At 44.3% G+C, this 17,591-nt stretch overlaps 1 protein-coding gene across 2 annotated transcripts; it reads right to left on the bottom strand.

Annotated features, from left to right (window-relative positions):
* Positions 1 to 405: 405 nt before the first annotated feature.
* Positions 406 to 8,877, bottom strand: MAP1LC3C (microtubule associated protein 1 light chain 3 gamma). Of its 2 annotated transcripts, none has more exons than XM_077344925.1 (4): positions 8,617 to 8,877; positions 8,093 to 8,148; positions 7,843 to 7,949; positions 406 to 2,064 (listed from the first exon to the last, which is right to left on the bottom strand). In XM_077344925.1, the coding sequence occupies exons 2-4, from the start codon at positions 8,138 to 8,140 to the stop codon at positions 1,854 to 1,856; spliced, it is 366 nt and encodes a 121-aa protein (XP_077201040.1). In that variant the 5' UTR covers positions 8,141 to 8,148; positions 8,617 to 8,877; the 3' UTR covers positions 406 to 1,853. The 2 variants fall into 2 exon arrangements, with proteins under 2 accessions (XP_077201040.1, XP_077201032.1); XM_077344917.1 differs by having other exon boundaries at positions 8,622 to 8,877.
* Between the last annotated feature and the right edge of the window lie 8,714 nt (positions 8,878 to 17,591).

The following is a 17,591-nucleotide window of genomic DNA, read 5'->3' as shown; positions in this document are numbered from 1 at the left end:
ACAAACAGGTGTTGACTTAACTCGTTGAAAGTTAAAATGTACATATTGGATTTAAAAGAGTTTTTCTAAGCCAACAAATGTTCAGTCAACAAATACCTATGATACAAGCACACCAGCTGCAGGCAAAATTGTCATGCAGACTAGACAGCATTTACTCATCATCACATTTGCCAAAGTCCTCTCTTTTGTCTGTCAGCTTTTAGGCTAGCACAGCAGTTCCTTAACATGCAAAGATGACAGATCGCTCATCAAAAGACATTGAAAGAACATTGATTTAAAGATGCATAACGTATAGATTTAAAAAACTCCTGTTCTCTTCAATGGATCAAATTCCCCAGTCACATTGAAAAAGAAAACTCCTCAGAATTTTTTTTTTCTCAGTAGCATTAAATTTCACAAGTTCAGTACTTTTTAAGTTTATTTAGATTGGTATTTATAATCCACATTTGTCTCCAAGGAGGATCCTACAAGACCAACATAGCTCTCCCTTCCTGTGAAATAGGTTAAGCTGAGAGGGACTGATGGACACAAAGTCACCCAGTGAACTTCAGGGCTCAGGAGGGACTTATCCCTGGGTCTCTCATCCTAATCTTGACACTCACTACACCCCACAGGTTTAGACAGAAACATTGACCTATGCTGTTTTTCAGAACTAATAATTTAGCTGCAAGTCATATCAAATCATGTGGCTTGTGACTTTCTAAAGACCTGACCTGTAGTTGCATATTTCTACATATTCTAAGTTAGCTAAGTACCACTGAAGTGCAGCAATAGTAAGCTGGATATTGGTGCAGCAAACTCACTGGTTTACTTTTATCAACAAGGATTAGGCTAAGCAATTTCTAATCCCCATGCACTATGGGATGTGAACCACAATACAAATACTTTTGACAAGGCTCATTTTAATATGGCAATCTCATCAACTGGTGACAAGTTTAAAGGGTCCACAGAGGCACATAGCAGAGCTCAAAAGGCAACACTTAGCCTCAGGATAAAAGCCCTTCTAAAGCCACATGAAGAGCTGCTTTGGCATTGTTGGAAATCTTCAATTTGCACTCCAGACTCACCCCTATTTAGGGAGCTGTGCCTCTAGGTGTCCTGATTCCCTCCTTGCATGCCGCTTTTTACTAGGTACCAGGGAGTAGTGATCAGAGTGTGCATCAGCACTTCTGAAGAAGCCCGTCACATGGCACAGCATTAGACTCCTGTGGGAAACCCAGCTGCACATGCAATTCTCCCCTTGGCAGTGCCAAGCCAGAAACAAACAAGCAAGCTAACAGACCTCTAAACCCACTCTTGGGGAGTCTACCTCCCAGAGAAAGATTAGCAATTGACTGTGGAGCTATGTTGAAAGCGAACCACAGCCCCTGAGTTTCATGGTGCTCAAAAGCACTGTTTCTAAACAGGACATGCTACAGTGACCAGAATTCCGATCAGATCTTCTGTGTACATGGCAAGATTTGTTTTGTGGCAGGTTCCCATGCTGAATATTCCCCCTCCCCCCAAAACTCTGGAAATTAATTTATCTGCATCTCACTAATGTCCAGTTTTATTAACAATTTTAAAATGGTTACATAATTTAAGGGCATTTTTAAAAGAAAGAGAAAACCCATTGAGGCATACCCCAACTGTTTTCCTTTGTCACACAAGCATCCATTCATATACAAAACAAATGCCCATGTCCTTTGTTTTGAATGGTTTATCCCACCACTTGCTTCTTTAGCTGGGCCTTGCCAGCTCTTGGGCCATTAATCTTTCAGTGGAGCTCATGTCAAAAAGAGCTTCTTTTCACTTCAAGTGACTTATGGGATTCACAGCTCAGCTGCCAGCCACATCTGCCTCTCAAAGGACACTTATGTTTTTTGGAGACAATCATTAGATTTCCCATCATCAGTGGTCAAGTGGTAGCCAAACATCTCTTGGGAAGCATAAGTCATGTATACAAATCCATCTTCATCTTTGTAATCCTGGTATATTTCCGCCAGAGTCAGCGACATGCTGGCTAAAGTCTTGTTGTTTACTAGCAGATAGAAAGCTTGTGTAGAACCCAGTCCCATCCTGCCCCTAGGTTAATAAAAGAGAGAGAGAGAGAATTAAAATGCAGAAATCTTTTCATGCTGAATGCTGAATCTGGGACAATTATGTTACTGTTTGGGAAGGAGGGAAATAGACTTATTTACATCTATAGTAACATTCTCAATATAAACATGCTCTTTGGTTTTGGGGGAAAACTCTGGGAAATTTTTGGGAAAATATCTACTGGCAAAATCCATCATCCCTGGATCCACCTTTGAGTCCCTTCCTCCTATCTACCAACTGCCATCCCCGAGGCCAGAAGATGAGGAATGCTCCACTACACATAAACTGAGACCATGGAGACCCCTTCCTGCATGGACTGATATAGTAACAGATACCTCCCCCATTTTTTTATTATATTTCAGCTTGTATTGATTTTTAATTATACTGAGCCACTTTAAGAGCTAATTTGTTTTGGCTGAAAAGCTGAGTAAAACCACAGATATAAAATAAAACTATTCCATAGTGCCATCAATGGTAAACTGTATGCAGGCATTTGAAAGGCCTTATTTCCCTACAGTAAATACAAGGACAGCAGTTATGCCTATGTATACTGTAGAAGAACACCACCAGTTCACTGATATTCAACAATTCAGTCCTGATCATTCTGCATCTCTATTTTTGCCATTATCATGCTAGACCTTTTGCCTTCAACACAAGAGGACTTGTGTGTCAGCTGGTGATGAATAAACAGAAGCACTTGTTCAAGGTAAATCGGTCAGACAATACCCAGGCAGGTGAACAGACAGATAAGATAAAATTATGTCATACAGCTCTACGATGCATCAAGGTCCCTTAGAGCAGTGGTTCCCAACCTGTGGGTTGGGACCCCATTTGGGGATTGCCTGGCTCATTCTGGGGGGTCACCAGGTTTGTGGCTACAAGCGGCAGTGGCAAGCGGTGGCCGGCGGAGGAGGAGCCCTGGCAATGGCTGCCTCTACACCGCCTGAGTGCTGTGCGCCTGCACATGCTCACACACGCTCCCCGTGCACGCACTGACCTCGCTGCTGCCACCACCGCCAAGGTCGCCAGCTAAAAGCGGTTGAGAACCGCTGCCTTAGAGCATGGGACTACCTGACAAGGCCAACAGCATTATTGATCTCAAACATGGAAATGAGTAGCCAAATGCCCTTTGATATGTATTCACATAATATACTGCAGGATAGACCAATTAAATTTGATCTATCCTTGTTTATTACTAGAAAGGGGTTCTTTCTTTCTTATATTTCTATACCGCCCTCCCTTGTGGCTCAGGGTACTTTACATAGAACGTAGGGATAGTACAGCATAATTCATAACATTGGATAAAAACAACAACAGTGGATTCCATAACTGATAACAACTTCTACATTTCCCTATAACAATTCTAATACTGATGTTGACAACATTAACTTGTTAACTATGGTTCATAGGTAGATTTGGTTTGGGATTCAGTACATGGGCAGGGTTTTTTCTGAGTTGATGCTTTTGGATTGGTTGGCAGAAGAGATCCATTTTGCAGGCCCTGCAGAACTGTAGAAGTTCAGGCAGGGCCTTAGATTTTTCTGGGAGCATTCCACCAGGTAGCTGCCAGGACAGAGAAGGCTCTGGCCCTAGTTGAGGTCAGAGATGCTTCTTTGGGGCCAGGGATCACCAGCCAGTTGGAATTGGTAGAGCATAGAGCTCTTTAGCGAGTGTAGGCAGTAAGGTGGTCTCTCAGGTAAACTGGGCACAGACTGTGTATGGCCTTAAAGGTGATTACCAAAACCTTGAGTCAGATCCGGAATTTGACCAGTGTCAGAATCCCTGGGTCTCTGCCATGATTTATTAATGATTCTTTGAACCTGTCTGTATCCATTTTGAAATGTACTCCTGTTTTTTTTCTGTCTGGCCATGAGAGCTAGACACTTTGCTTCAAGGTCACTGCTTGCCGCCTAGTTATCTCGCTTGGCCGGCCTCCCGCCCTTGCACCTGCATTCTTTTCTATTATGCCTGCTTGTTAGGTGAATCTTAATGGGTCTGGGAAAGGCAGGAAAACTGCTGGAATAAGAGCTGGAGTTTGTCTTGTCTTAGTCAGATTCGTCTATTTGAGGCCAAGGAGGTCTGCTTGAATAAACAACCATCTTTCCCACAGTGGTGTTTTATTTACAAGTCTGTCTTCCTGACAACTGGCAACCAGTGCAGTTGCTGGAGAGTGGGCTGCACATGGGAGCTCCGTGGTGTTCCTGTGAGGAACCTGGCCACTGCATTGTGTACCAGTTATAGTTTCCAGATCAAGGTTAAGGGTAGGCCTACATGGAGCATTTACCTTTAGAAAGCCGTACAGTGGCATCCTAACCAGAGTTCCACTCTTCAAAGTCCACTGAATTCACTGACCTTCAAAAGGCATAATGCTGGTTAACTGCCCTGAGCCCCAGGGGTATACAAATGCAATCAATCAAGATGGCATGGTTAAACCTTAATGTTCTTGCAGCAGGGCTTGAACATTCATTGCATATTTGACTGATGCAACTGAGATTGTTTTTTTTTAAATCTGTGCTCCATTTTTCCTCAGGACCAAGCAGATGATATGGGAAGAATAATGGTCACGACTCCCCTCAGGATTTGTTGTTGTTGTTGTTGGCAGCAAATGGAGGACAAAAGCCAATCTGAGAGCTTTAAAAACTTTCACTGGGCTGCTTTTTCAATCAAATCACCCTGGAAACTACTATTAGCTATCCTGGGAAAACACTTCCCTCCACAAGCAAATAATTTCTTCAAGAGAGGAGAGCTGTTTGCTGTAGAAGTTAAACATTCACCCCACCCCCTTCCCACTAACTGCTGTAGTCTTGCAAGGATATCCCATCAGAGTCACAGTACAATCTTCAGGGAGGTGCGCAACAGTGCTAAGGGAGTTGATATGATGGCATATCTTGGAGAAACATCAGCAGAAGTCAGAATGGGGACAGGCCCTGCCCAATGGCTGTGAAGATTAAAGACCTGGAGCCCCAATCTTACCATTCCATCACTGGTTCTGTCTGCCCTGTCCATCACAGTCCTGCCACCACACCTCGTGATGTGTACCAGACACAATGAGGTAGTTGCTGGGGATGCTGGTATGATTGTAGTTTACATAAGTGGTCTCCAACCCCCGGTCCGGGGACCGGTACTGGTCCATTGACCAGTTGGTACCGGGCAGCGGCTCCTCCTCATCCTCCTCCCCAGTTGCTGCCTCAGAGGCTGCCCTGCCACTCTGCTGCCAGCTCACCTTTGGTGCTCTCCAGCAGCCACCATGGCTGGGGCTCCCAGCACCCCCCAGCAGGCGGCGGGAAGTCAGGGGCGCTGGTGGGAAAGCAAGTGGAGCAGGGGCTCAGGCGGCGGTGACATCCCTTGGCAAAAGACTACCCCCTCCCCCCGGGCCTCAGTAAAATTGTCAAGCATTGACCAGTCCCTGGTGATAAAAAGGTTGGGGACCACTGGTCTACATGGCCCCATTTCTTGGACTTGTCTCTACTGGAAACCTTCAGGAAGGGGCCCAACGCTTCTAAGAGGACACTAGTACCCCATTGCTGTGGTGCCGGCAGCTTTTAGGGTTGCACTGCCCCTGCAGTATAAGCAGCTAGACTATGCCTTGAGAAGAGACCAGGGCTCAAACTCTCTGCCTGGCCATGAAATTTGCTGATCAGTTGAGAAACAGTGATCAGCCACTAATCAAAACCACTTTGCAGGGTTTTGGGAATTAAAACAAGGGAAAGAAAAGAAAAAAAGAAAAGTATGGGACCCTGGACTCCTAAGAGGAATAGTGACATCAAATTATTATAGACTGATATCCCAGTGTCCTGTTTCACTGGGCCTCAGTGTGTTGTTTTAAGCTGCCAGCTAGCTATGGTGAAAACCAATCAATGATGGCTACCTTCACAAATCGCATTTCATAAAAGTATACATAAGAAATTCTAGCTGCTGAGAAAACACACACATCATACAAGTGTATTTGCCAAGGAGCTACAATTCATCAGAACTCTGCAAGTCTACCGTATGGCCAACTCAGCTCTGCCATCGCATTGTGTGTGGGACAACATGAACTCACAGTGGAGCAAGAACCTGAATTTGAACTTGGCATTCCAACAGTCATACTGTAGCAAGCTTCCTTGGATGTGAAAAAGTATTGTAAGCCAACTCCTGCACAGATTATATCCCATGGCCCACATTAACAAACCTAAGACATCTGTAGAAAGGCTTGAGAAGAGAAGACCTAAGCAGCAGAAGGCACCATCACTTCTAAGCAACCACAAAAGAGCTACCTATAGCCAAAGTATTTGTTTCTGTGTGATCTCAAAACATATTGGAGGGACAGAAGAGCAGGAAGCCTATGCTAAATAGTAAGCTGTATTGCTCCAAACACATATTTAGCCTTTTTAAAACCCTCAATAGAAAGATGATTGCTGTGATAAGAGGCATCCTACTTAACTTGTCTAAAACAAGAACAGTAGCATGAAAGCTGTAAGTCAAATGAGGGGCAGTATATAAATTGAATGAATGAATGCGTGTTGAGGACAGATTGCTGGGTATTGTGTCAATGGCACCAGCTAGTCACAGTGACAATTTGCATGATCCAATGATAATCTGCTCTTTCGTTCACTTTGTTTTGAAGACATTGCAGATCAAAAAGCCAAACGTTGAAGGGGGCCAGCCAGTTGGCTGAAGATCAACAGCAGCTTTCTGAAACACAGCCCAGTTTCCTAAGGCCAAGAGAGGCTGTAGTTCAGGGACACTTCAGAAGGGAATTAATGGCCAAATAGATATATTTCTAACATCAGAAAGGAAATACTGTCTTGGTAATGAGAAACTGGCAGGAAGAAGCATGGTGAATGTCTTTCTTCTTTTACTCAGAGGCAGAGTAGTGCTTCCCCTACAAGAGATTCTGAATGTCATCACACATTTCAGGCTATGATACTGTATTAATGTATTCATCTGCTCAGTTTTGTGGGCAAACGACATTCTGCCTTTGGAGAACTACTGTTAATCAGGACAGATACAAATGGATACGTATAGGATATAAAGATATAAATGGGCTCACTTCCTAATGCAGCTCCTTGTATTTTCTCAGAAAGGAGTTAGTAATGCAAAAGCTGAAATCTAGTACTAGGCTTGTGGAAGCCTAGGGAATAATTGGAATAGTAGGTGTAGAATCCATACAACTAATTTTGTAGGCCCCACAGGCCTTTGGACTTTTGTTTCCCTTCCAAAGCCCACAGCATGCAGATTTTGAATGTCAAAAGGAGATCAAAAGTAGTTTGAAACACAGCGCAAGGCCCAGCTTATAAACTGTACAAGGAAAGCTAAATGGATCTGGACATAGAATTAATGTCTGATAGAATCACTGTCTGATAGAATCAATGTCTTTAAAGGGGATTATTTATTATTTCATAAAATTGAGCACAATGCCTTATTTATGTTGTGATTTACGTCCCGCCACTCTTTGGGAAATTATACGTCTTGCATTGAGGGCTATTGCATCCCTAAATAAAACTCTTTATTCTTAAAATACAGACGGGAATATATTAATCTAGTGTTGATTTCACATGCAAACAAGAAGGAATCACTTGCAAGAAGATTCTAATAACAGAGTCTCATCAAAAGCATGGCAGGAAATAATTCACATAAAGGTGTTAGATAACACAGAAGACATTATTGCATTATTTCCAAACTCTTCAGAAGTTTTGCACCAAAACCAGGCCACAGAAAGAAGTACATGCAGCAGCGCAAACACCAATATGATTAACGGCCTACCAGTGGCTTGCTACATACCTAATGATGGTTATAAACTGTGTCATGGTCAGCTCCTGAGGCACAAGAAATTTTGTTTTGTCTAGCAGTGGAAGGTACCTTTCTCTCTGATATCTTTCAACAATTACCTGTTTTAGGAAAGAAGAAGAAGCTAACTATGGACAGAACATATTCCACAATATTGTTAGTACAAAACAATAAAGTATTATTTTAGAAACAAATGCAACTATTAGTAATAATCAAATAAAAGAAAGAGAAAACATATACTTACAGGGACTTTTGTGGGGAATTTTTCCCGAATGCCTATAACTTCTTCCATTCTGCTTGCTGTCCAAAAGAAAAGAAAGGATCAGCGAATTGCATTCCTTACTGCCTAACAGTGCAACCCAAACAGACTAACTAGAAGACATATTGGAGATCAAGGAGGTCAGGCAACTTCCTAGCAAAAAGTGAAGCTGTATCATGCCTAGCAGAGCGAACCTATGCAGCCCTAACACCAGTCTAAACTCCCCTGACTTGAATAAGAGTAGCTCTGAATAAGGCCACACTACAAATCAGCCGCTGAAGTCCAGCTGGCTCCATTAACCGGGGCTGCACCTCGAAGATGCCATCCTATCACAGAGGGCCAATGGGCCATGCTCCGCCTAGGTGCAGCACCTTCAGTTCTCAAAATTGCCAGATCAATCCCGTTGATTTCAGTGGGGCTTACTTCAAATAGCGATGCAGGAGATCGTCCTCCAGGTGTAATTAGACTTGCATTTTTTAAAAAGGGGAAACAAACCACACACCGAATACCTTACCAAAACTCTTCCTTTGCTTGAAAGGCCTGCTGGATTGGTACGTATGCATCGGGTGCATTTTCCCCTGCTGCATGTTTCCCGCCAGTCCCCGCCCCCTCGCGGCTCCTAATAGCAGCGTCCCGGACCACAGCCGCTGCCGCCAAACTGTGAAGTGGCTCCGAAGAGGGGGGCCCTCCTTATAAAACCCTGGCCGCGTGACATCAGCCCCGCTCCGCGCCCTGCCTTTCGTTACACCCCCTCCCCCCCCCGCAGCAAGGGGTGGGGTCGCTGTGGACGAGGCAATGCTGGAAGGGCCGGGCCGCCCTCGAAGCAACAAGTCCGTCTGTCGCAAAAACACGCCCCCCTCCCCCCCCCCCCCCGTCCCGGGGAAGGCTCGTGGCCTCGGGCGCAGCTCGGTTGGTTTCACGCCGGGCAGCCTACGCCTTTGGCTTCCTGGGAAGCGTTTCGGCTGAGCCCAAGCGCACGACCCGCGCGGAGCCTCAGTTGAAGAAGGGCTGCGGCTTGAGACCAGTTGAGCAGCCCACCCCCGGTTTGGGACGCAGGCCTAAAGTGGAGCAACTGCCCCCTTCCGTCCAGGCCGCTTTACAAAGACTGAAATCGCTAGTTCTGACAGGCAGCCGCGCCCCCTCGCTTGCAGGTAGAGCAGCCTATAGATTTGGGCCATTTTTAAAAACATATTGTTCGGCTTAAAAAAACCTGTCCCCGTTGACCGCTTTGTTTAATGCAACGTGATTCTGCCTGCACTGCTGTCTGACCCAAAACCCAATCCCGTACAAAGCCCAATCCCGTGAAAGAAATGCCCCCTTGTACCACACTACTGACTAATGCTCAACTACTCCCTAGGGATCCTCCATCCTTGTACCTATGGATTTCATTATTTCTGCCTAGATGCAAATCTTCCTGATGATCGAGGCCATTTGGTATTTTTTCCCTGCCTTTTAGGTGTTAGCCATCCCTTCTAGTTTTGTGCCCTCTGAAAACTTATAAGGGCTCCCTCCACCCCCTCACCCAAGCCATTAACTAATATGCAGAAGAGTTACAGACCCCTTGGGACCCTGCTTGAAGCCTCCCTCCAAGCGCATGAGGTGCTGCCACTGATAACTATTACGCAGCCCACATTTAATCAGCTTGCTAATCAAAATACCATGGCACATTTTGTCAAATGCTTTTAATGAAATCAGCAGTCTTTCCATCTCTGTCATGATTTCACTTATTGAACCTCTACCGCATTTCTTATTAGCCTTGTATTAGCCATTTTTGTTCATTCTTTTTCCTTCCAACGATAGTGGAATCTGGGTAGATGAACATTAATTCCCTTCTGCTTGTCCCTTATCCAAATTGGGCATTAGGATGCCTGGATTTTACCTGTTAGATTCCTAAAAGATCTGGGAACAGATCTGTATCTGTCCCCCCTTTCCCCTGATGCAACAAGCATGAAATCCTGGAATGGAACCATATGAGCAGATTGGGGTGTGCAGGGAGTTGCCACATATCCCCTGCTGTGTGTCTTTTGTTTCTATATAAATTTCTCCTGGTTCTGTACATGGAAACAAAACTTGTACAATCTACTTACATTTTTGTGTGAGTCTGGAGAGTTATTCTGAATTTCAAGTTCCCTTATCAGTTTAGTGTCACTTACGTATTTATGAGTCTTTCAGAGTCATCAATTGCTCTTGTGTCACTGGATTCTGATGGCTTTAACACCACGTACAGCTGAAGCCTGCAATGCAGACCTAACTTGTATGATATAGTCTTGCTCATGAAGCTGTCTTTGTGCTTTTGCCTGGCTAAAGCTGAGAGCAGAAAACAGTTGCTTGCCTCATTCATCCTGCCCAGCAGGAGATCACTATCATCTCACAGTGAGCACCTGAGACCAGTAAATCTTAACATGTCCAAGAAGGCCCTTGGGACTGAGCTGAAGTGTGATTTCAGTACTCCAGATCCAAAGCAAGATGCTATTCACCAAAGCATAACTTAGATCTAGTTCATACCACAGCACTGATAAAGCTGTTCTGATTGAGCAGTGATATCAGGGCTCTCTCAGCCTCACCCACCCCACAGGGTGTCTTTTGGGAGAAAGGAAAGGAAAGGTGATTATAAACTGCTTTGAGACTCCTTTGGGTAGAGAAAAGCAGCATATAGGAACCTCCTCCTCCTCCTCCTTTTCAATACCAGGTCCCCACTCTCTTTCTCTGAGAAACTACCTGGCAAGGCAGACCAGTTCTCTTTTCATCCAGATATTTCCCTGAGTTATTGGGGTAAATACTGTTTCCCCTTTCACACTGCCACTATATAACTAGATATAAAGTCGAGGCCTGACTGATTTGTATATTTATAGTTTTCTTCATTGAAACAATTAACTCAACAGGGGTAAACAGATGGGAGTTAACTTTTAAATGGCAAGCAATATTGGGGTGCTGTATGTACATTGAATAGAACATTTCTCAATGCTTGAACAATTGATCCTTAACACTCGTCCTCATCCTTCCAGTCCCTCAGTCTGCTTCCAGCTCAGCCTCCTCCACTTCCAGACTCCGTCTTCTAACTGCTGGCAGCCTCCCACTAGCACTGTCAGTTCGCTGTGGTAAAAGACAAAAGATTTATGTGATCTGAAAAGAAACCAGAGTGTCCTGTCAGCCCTCATTGGTTGCATCCATCACACCCATCTTTCTTCTTCATCCAAGGCAGTTTACAAAGAACAGTAAAATATTGTAGATTGTCACATACCTACATTTAACCTTAAAAGTTGTCTTCTTTTCATACAACCGCAAATGACCCAGCAAACAACTAGGCCTCACATCACATCCAAGAGATCTCCAAGGAAGATGTCCCCTTCCTCATCAAGGAGCCCATTCGAGAGTATGGGAGCCACAACGGTGAAGGCCTGGGGTCTGATCAATGCCATTTGGGCCACTTGGGGTGGAGAAGCAGCCAGCAGGTAGCGGTGTGATGACTGCAGTTGACACACAGGGATACACAGAAGGAGACAAGCCCTCAGGTATGTAGTTCCTAGGCCTTGAAGGGCTTTAATGATCATAACTAGCATCTTGAAACAAACTGGCAGCCAATGTATCAAAGGTTTCTGCATCTTGAACCTGCTGCATGTTCTAGGTTGCCTTCAAAGGCACCCCAATGTATAGCATGTTACAGTAATCCGTCCATGGAATTACAAAAGCATGGATCCAAGACCAGATAGACTGAATTTGCAAATTAGGACAGTTGATGAACCAGATGTAGGTCTGTGATTCTTTACACAGTTGTGTTCGTTTTGACCAAATGCAACTTCTGAGCCTTCAGTTTGAAGGGGAAAATGGCTGCAAGGACAATGGAGTTTTTGAAGCATTTCTATTGTACCTATACATTTGGCCCAGGAGAGGTAGATTCTGCTTAGTGGGAAAGCTTTTCAGCAGAAAAACAAATAGGGGGAAGAGTTAAAAAACCCTTCTTGCATTCTGTGCCAAAGTGAACCAGCATATGAACATGCAGCAACAGATTATAGGGTTTACAAGTTAATGTTTTAATACTTTTATAAATGTTGGATGTATTTTATGGTTTTAATCTGTAGGTCCCCTGAGCTTTCAGGGAGGGGCAGGATAACAATTGAGTAAGTTATAATAATAAATAATAACAACAGTGACCCAGTAAATATTATATACTTGGACTTTCAAAAGGCTTCTGGTATACATTTAGCAGTCTTGGGATAAGAGTCATGAGATTAGAAGACAGTTCTCTTATGGATTAAAAATAGTTAAATGATAGGAAGCAAAGAGTAGGAATAAATTGACAGTACTCAGCAAAGGAGGGAAGAAAGCAGTAGGGATCCCTAAAGATTGGTATTGGTGCCAGTACTATTTAATTTATTCATAAATGATCTGGAACTTGGGGTGAGTAGGGTAGTGGCCAAGGTTGTCTGAAATGGTCATTTTCTGCATTTACAGATTTGCTTCCCTCTACACACAGGCAGGCTGACCCCTAGACAGCAGCGTTAATGTCCCCAGTTGGGGTATCGCAGTCTGGCTCTCAATGTATGTAAGCAAAGCAAAACAAAGTGACAAAGGATGGTCTACAGCTTACTGCTGCTGCTGAAGGAGCTTGAACTGAGCCACTGTGTTAGTGCTAAAATCCTCAGTAGCAAGGGATTTATGAGATCCTGAAAGCATAGTGTTCCAGGACCAATTTCTGGGGGAAACTGCCTATTGGAATCTTCTAAAGGCCAATGGGTAAAATGTATCTAATTCAAAAGGCTGCTGAATTAGCTTTATCCCTGGCCTCTGGCAAAAGCTCTCTCTCGCTATATATATATATCTCCAAAAATCCAAATATCCAAATGCTGTTGCAGAAGCATTTGCAAAACTCAGCATGTTCTGATGCCCAGACCTGCACATCAGTTCCACCTTCTGTAAACTGCAGCCTTTTGGAATTAAGCTGCAAAAAGGGTCGTATAGTCATGTAATTATGTACTGTCATGGTGTTCTCTTAGAGCAGCAAGAAATCCACTATTGGAGCACAGGCCCAGCCCATTCGTGAAGCAGAGAATAGCAACACTAAGAAAATCTTTGCTGTGTCAGCAGACCTGCCTTTGCATGACTGTAATTCTAAGAAACACAAATTATGACTGCTGGGGGGGGTAGGGAGCCTAAAACTAGTATCTAAACACAAAGCCCTCAGTGATCATTAGATGCTGAATACTATTCTGCCATTTTTTCCATTCTAGAAAGGAAAATGTTAAGGTGAGCTGATCTCCCTCTCTCTAGTTCCCCTTCTTTAGAACGTATATATTTTTAGCTTCCATTCTATATGTAAGTCACCACTTGTCTTTGGAGAACTGCACAACATCTTGCAGGCCCAATTGCCTTGTATTTTTGCATCAATACACATGAACTGAACAACACCGTTGTTTGGTGATGATAGAGGGGCCTCTCCAAATTATAACTAGATCTGATTGCTGCCACTAAATATTTAACTGTGTCTTTGTTTTTCAGGCAGACATCAGCAAGTGTTAACACAGATGCATGATAACGAAAACCGGTCCCTTTCTGCTGATTGGCATTTATTGCATTGTTGTTTGGATGGAGGAGATTATGCCATTGTAAATACGAGGGTGCAATCTTGACGTGATTTATCTTAAGGTTATACAGATAAATAATGTATGTTTTGTTAAATGATTAATTGCTGTTAATTGGTATGGGCTGGACAAGACCTTGTGCTTGTAATTGCCCTGCCATACTTCAGTCATGACAGTAGTCCCTGGAACAGTGTATCTATTAGTCATTTAGAAACCCTGGAATCTCAAAATAGGATCTTGATCCTTCCTCAGTGTGCATTTCAGTGTTGTGAAATCCAGGAAGATTATTCCTTTCAGAAAATAGCAGATAGGCTTGATCCTTCCCACACAAAATGCTGCTTATTCAAAATATTCCTCTAGTACACAGCCACTAGTTGTCAGAGCAGCCTTTTCCAACCTTCTGACCATGAGGGAGACCCGGAAATATTTTTCAGGCTTTGAGGAGCCCTAGAACTGGGCTGGAAGTGTGGCTGAGTCCATTAAGATTTGGGATAGAGGAAGCTCAGGGGGCTCTCATGGAGCCCCAGTGCTTCAGGGAGCCATGGCTGGGAATCCCTGGATTAGAGTGACGGACTAGGATCTGGGAGACCCAACTTTGAATCCTTATTCTGCCATAGAAGCTTCATTGGTGATTTTGGGCCACCTCTCAGCCTAACTTACTTCATAGGGTTGTGAGGATGAGGTAGAGGAGAGGAAAACAATGTAAGCTACTTTGGGTCCCCATTGCAGAGAAACTCAAGTTATAAATGAAGTAAAATAAAAATAAATAGATATTGACAATTTTTGGCAATACACTGGTTCATACCAAGCATTGTTGCTACTGTACATGTTAGGTTAGGATAGCAAAGGGCTGAGTCAGACCAAGGTTCCCTCCAGGCATGTTCTTTCTACTCTCTCCTTGTGTTGACATTTGTCATGGCAAACCATGCAGTGCAACTTATGAAAGCCGGTATGCTTAAGTGTGCTTAACATTAATGCTGTACACAGGTGGGGATGACATTCCCTTCCCCCTTTATTTTATTTACCTTCTTTATAGTCTGCCTTTCTCATAGGGACTCAAGGCAGGTCACACAGAGTGAGTCAGCACCATCAACAAAAGGGGACATTCAATTACCAATGCACCAGGGCTGTAGGAGGCTGAAGCCAAACAGAAGGCTAAAAGACAGAATTGAAGAGGAACATAAGTAGTAAGCCATACAAAAGCCATACAAAAATCACATAATAAGACTCTATATACAGGAAGTTCTACACAGCTGTATAGACTACACAGTCTATAACTATTTATCCAGGTAAGTTTATAAACTGTTTTGTACAGTGCAACTCATATTACCTATGCAAAATGCCCTCTTGAATAATTCAATTTTACACAGTTTACAGAAAACTAGGTGAATTGGTGTCTTCCTCATCTCCTTGTGTAGGCCATTCCATAAGGTAGGAGCCATAGAGAAAGCCTGTGTACAGGCAGCTGTTGATTTTGCCTAGTTGCAGACTGGCACTTGCAGAAGGCCCTGCTTGGGTGATTGAAGCTGTTGTGGAGGAGCATGAAAGAAAGTCCCACAGATAAGGGATCAAAACCATGAAAGGCTTTGTGATCGTCAGTATCTTAATTTGAGTCTGGTAACGAATGGGCAGCCAGTGAAGCATTTGTGGAATGCAATTAATATGCGTGCTCCTTCTAAAAGGTAAAGGTAAAGGTATCCCCTGTGCAAGCACCGAGTCATGTCTGACCCTTGGGGTGATGCCCTCTAGCGTTTTCATGGCAGACTCAATACGGGGTGGTTTGCCAGTGCCTTCCTCGTTCATTACCGTTTACCCCCCAGCAAGCTGGGTACTCATTTTACCAACCTCGGAAGGATGGAAGGCTGAGTCAACCTTGAGCCGGCTGCTGGGATTGAACTCCCAGCCTCATGGGCAGAGCTTCAGACTGCATGTCTGCTGCCTTACCACTCTGCGCCACAAGAGACTCTTTTTCACAGTAGGGTAGCAATGATTAAATGGGATACATGTCCTGGGAAACTCAATACTCTGCGCCACAAGAGGCTCCTTTTCATGTATGTATAGAGTTTTGCAAAGGGACAGCTGGAGAATTTCAAAGTGTTACAATGGGGCTTTACGCACCGGGATCTTTGTTGCAAATTGGTCACTGAATGAAAAATCGCCATTTAAAATAGTGGAATTCGTCGTTATGCATACCTGCCTTTGTAGTGGAATCCAGTTGCGTTTTGTAGCGTTTCCCACAGCTTCCGGTCTCGGCAGAAATCGCTAGAAAGGAAGCGCTATTGCCAAGCTCGTCCTGCCCCTGGCCGTCAAGCAGCCAATGGGCAGCCGTTAGCATGCTCCCAAACAGCCCCTTTCCCTTTAAAAAAACAGACCCATTGTAACGAATCTGTGTAGATTCGTTGCAACGGAGAGACCCATCCAGCTGCCTAATGTGAGCTGTCGTTTGATCGTATGATCGTTGCCACGCTGCCTCGAGTGAAAAAAAAAATCCCCCCCCCTCTCGCGGGCCCGATTTTCGGCTGAATTAATGTGTAAAAAATAAAGGGACTTTATTTCAGCAAACGGGCTTTTCTGTGGTTTGTGCTTAGTGACTAAAGGGGAAGGACTGAAGCCAGGGAAGCCTCTAAACAGAAAGAGGCTCGCTCGGAGAAAAAAAAATGGCGATCGCTTCGCCGGAAGTTTGGAGGACAGGCTCAGGAGGAGGGACTTTGAAGAAACCGCAACAATGTTAACGCACAGGTCTTTTTCGCTAGTGTTGCAGATTGGTTGCAAGAGTGTAGCGCTTTCCGGAGGGTGAATCCACTTTTTGGGATTCCCCTGAAAGCGCTACAAGGAAGCGCTTTTTGCAGATTGGTTTCAGGTGTGTGGCAGATTGTCTACGACGTCGTGCGTTATGGCAAATCAATAGCGTTTCCAATTGGCAACCATTGTGCGATTTTGAAGGCGTGCAAAAAGCCCCAATGTATTTTCAGTTTGTGAAGCAAGTGACTCCTGAGGTTCATTTGGCTTCCTTGCCTTCCAGAACCAGTTAATAATTTATAAGCCCTTTCTGCATGGAATTTTCAAAGGGGGTCTCAATCCAAGGTCATAATGCATTCAGTAGCTCCCCTCTGCTGCTTAAACATGCTTGGGCATTGCAGAGGTGTGTGTGTGTGTGTGTGGGGATATACCTGGAAATATAGAACCAGCTTGTTTTTCCTGGCATGAAGAAATCAGGGAGAAACTCATTCCCAAAATGTTCCATTTTAGAGAGTGCTGATCCTAAGATTAATAAGTCACAGTGGAGTGTTTGCAACCACCCTGAGCCATATGGGAAGGCAGTATAAAAATCTAATAAAATAAAATAAATATATTTGATCTAGCATGTAAACTATACATTGCAGGGATGTGAGTCCTGAGCTTATGTGTTCTCCACTGCTTGCACAGAGGGTTGCCAGGTCCTCCTTGGTGACCAGCAGGGGAAGAGGGGTAGGGTTGCAAGATCCAGGTTGGGAAGCTCCTTGAGATTTAGAAGTAGAGACTGGAGAGGGCAGGGACTTCAGTGCAGTTAGGGATGCCAACTTCCAGGTGGGGCCCAGGGATCTCCAAGGAATCACAGCTCATCTCCAGACTGCAGGGATCTGTTACTCTGGAGAAAATGGCTGTTTGGGAGGGTGGACTCTGCAGCATTATACTCCAGTTTGGTGAGCCAGTTTGGCGTAGTGGTTAGGAGTACGGACTTCTATCTGGCGAGTCAGGTTTGATTCTGCATTCCCCCACATGCAGCCAGCTGGGTGACCTTGGGCTCGCCACAGCACTGATAAAGCTGTTCTGACTGAGCAGTGATATCAGGGTTCTCTCAGCCTCACCCACCTCACAGGGTGTCTGTTGTGGGGAGAGGAAAGGTGACTGTAATCCAAACAAGA

Source organism: Paroedura picta, chromosome 1, assembly GCF_049243985.1.
Source record: "Paroedura picta isolate Pp20150507F chromosome 1, Ppicta_v3.0, whole genome shotgun sequence".
Taxonomy (NCBI): Eukaryota; Metazoa; Chordata; class Lepidosauria; order Squamata; family Gekkonidae; genus Paroedura; species Paroedura picta.
This window is presented reverse-complemented; position numbering and strand designations above follow the sequence as displayed.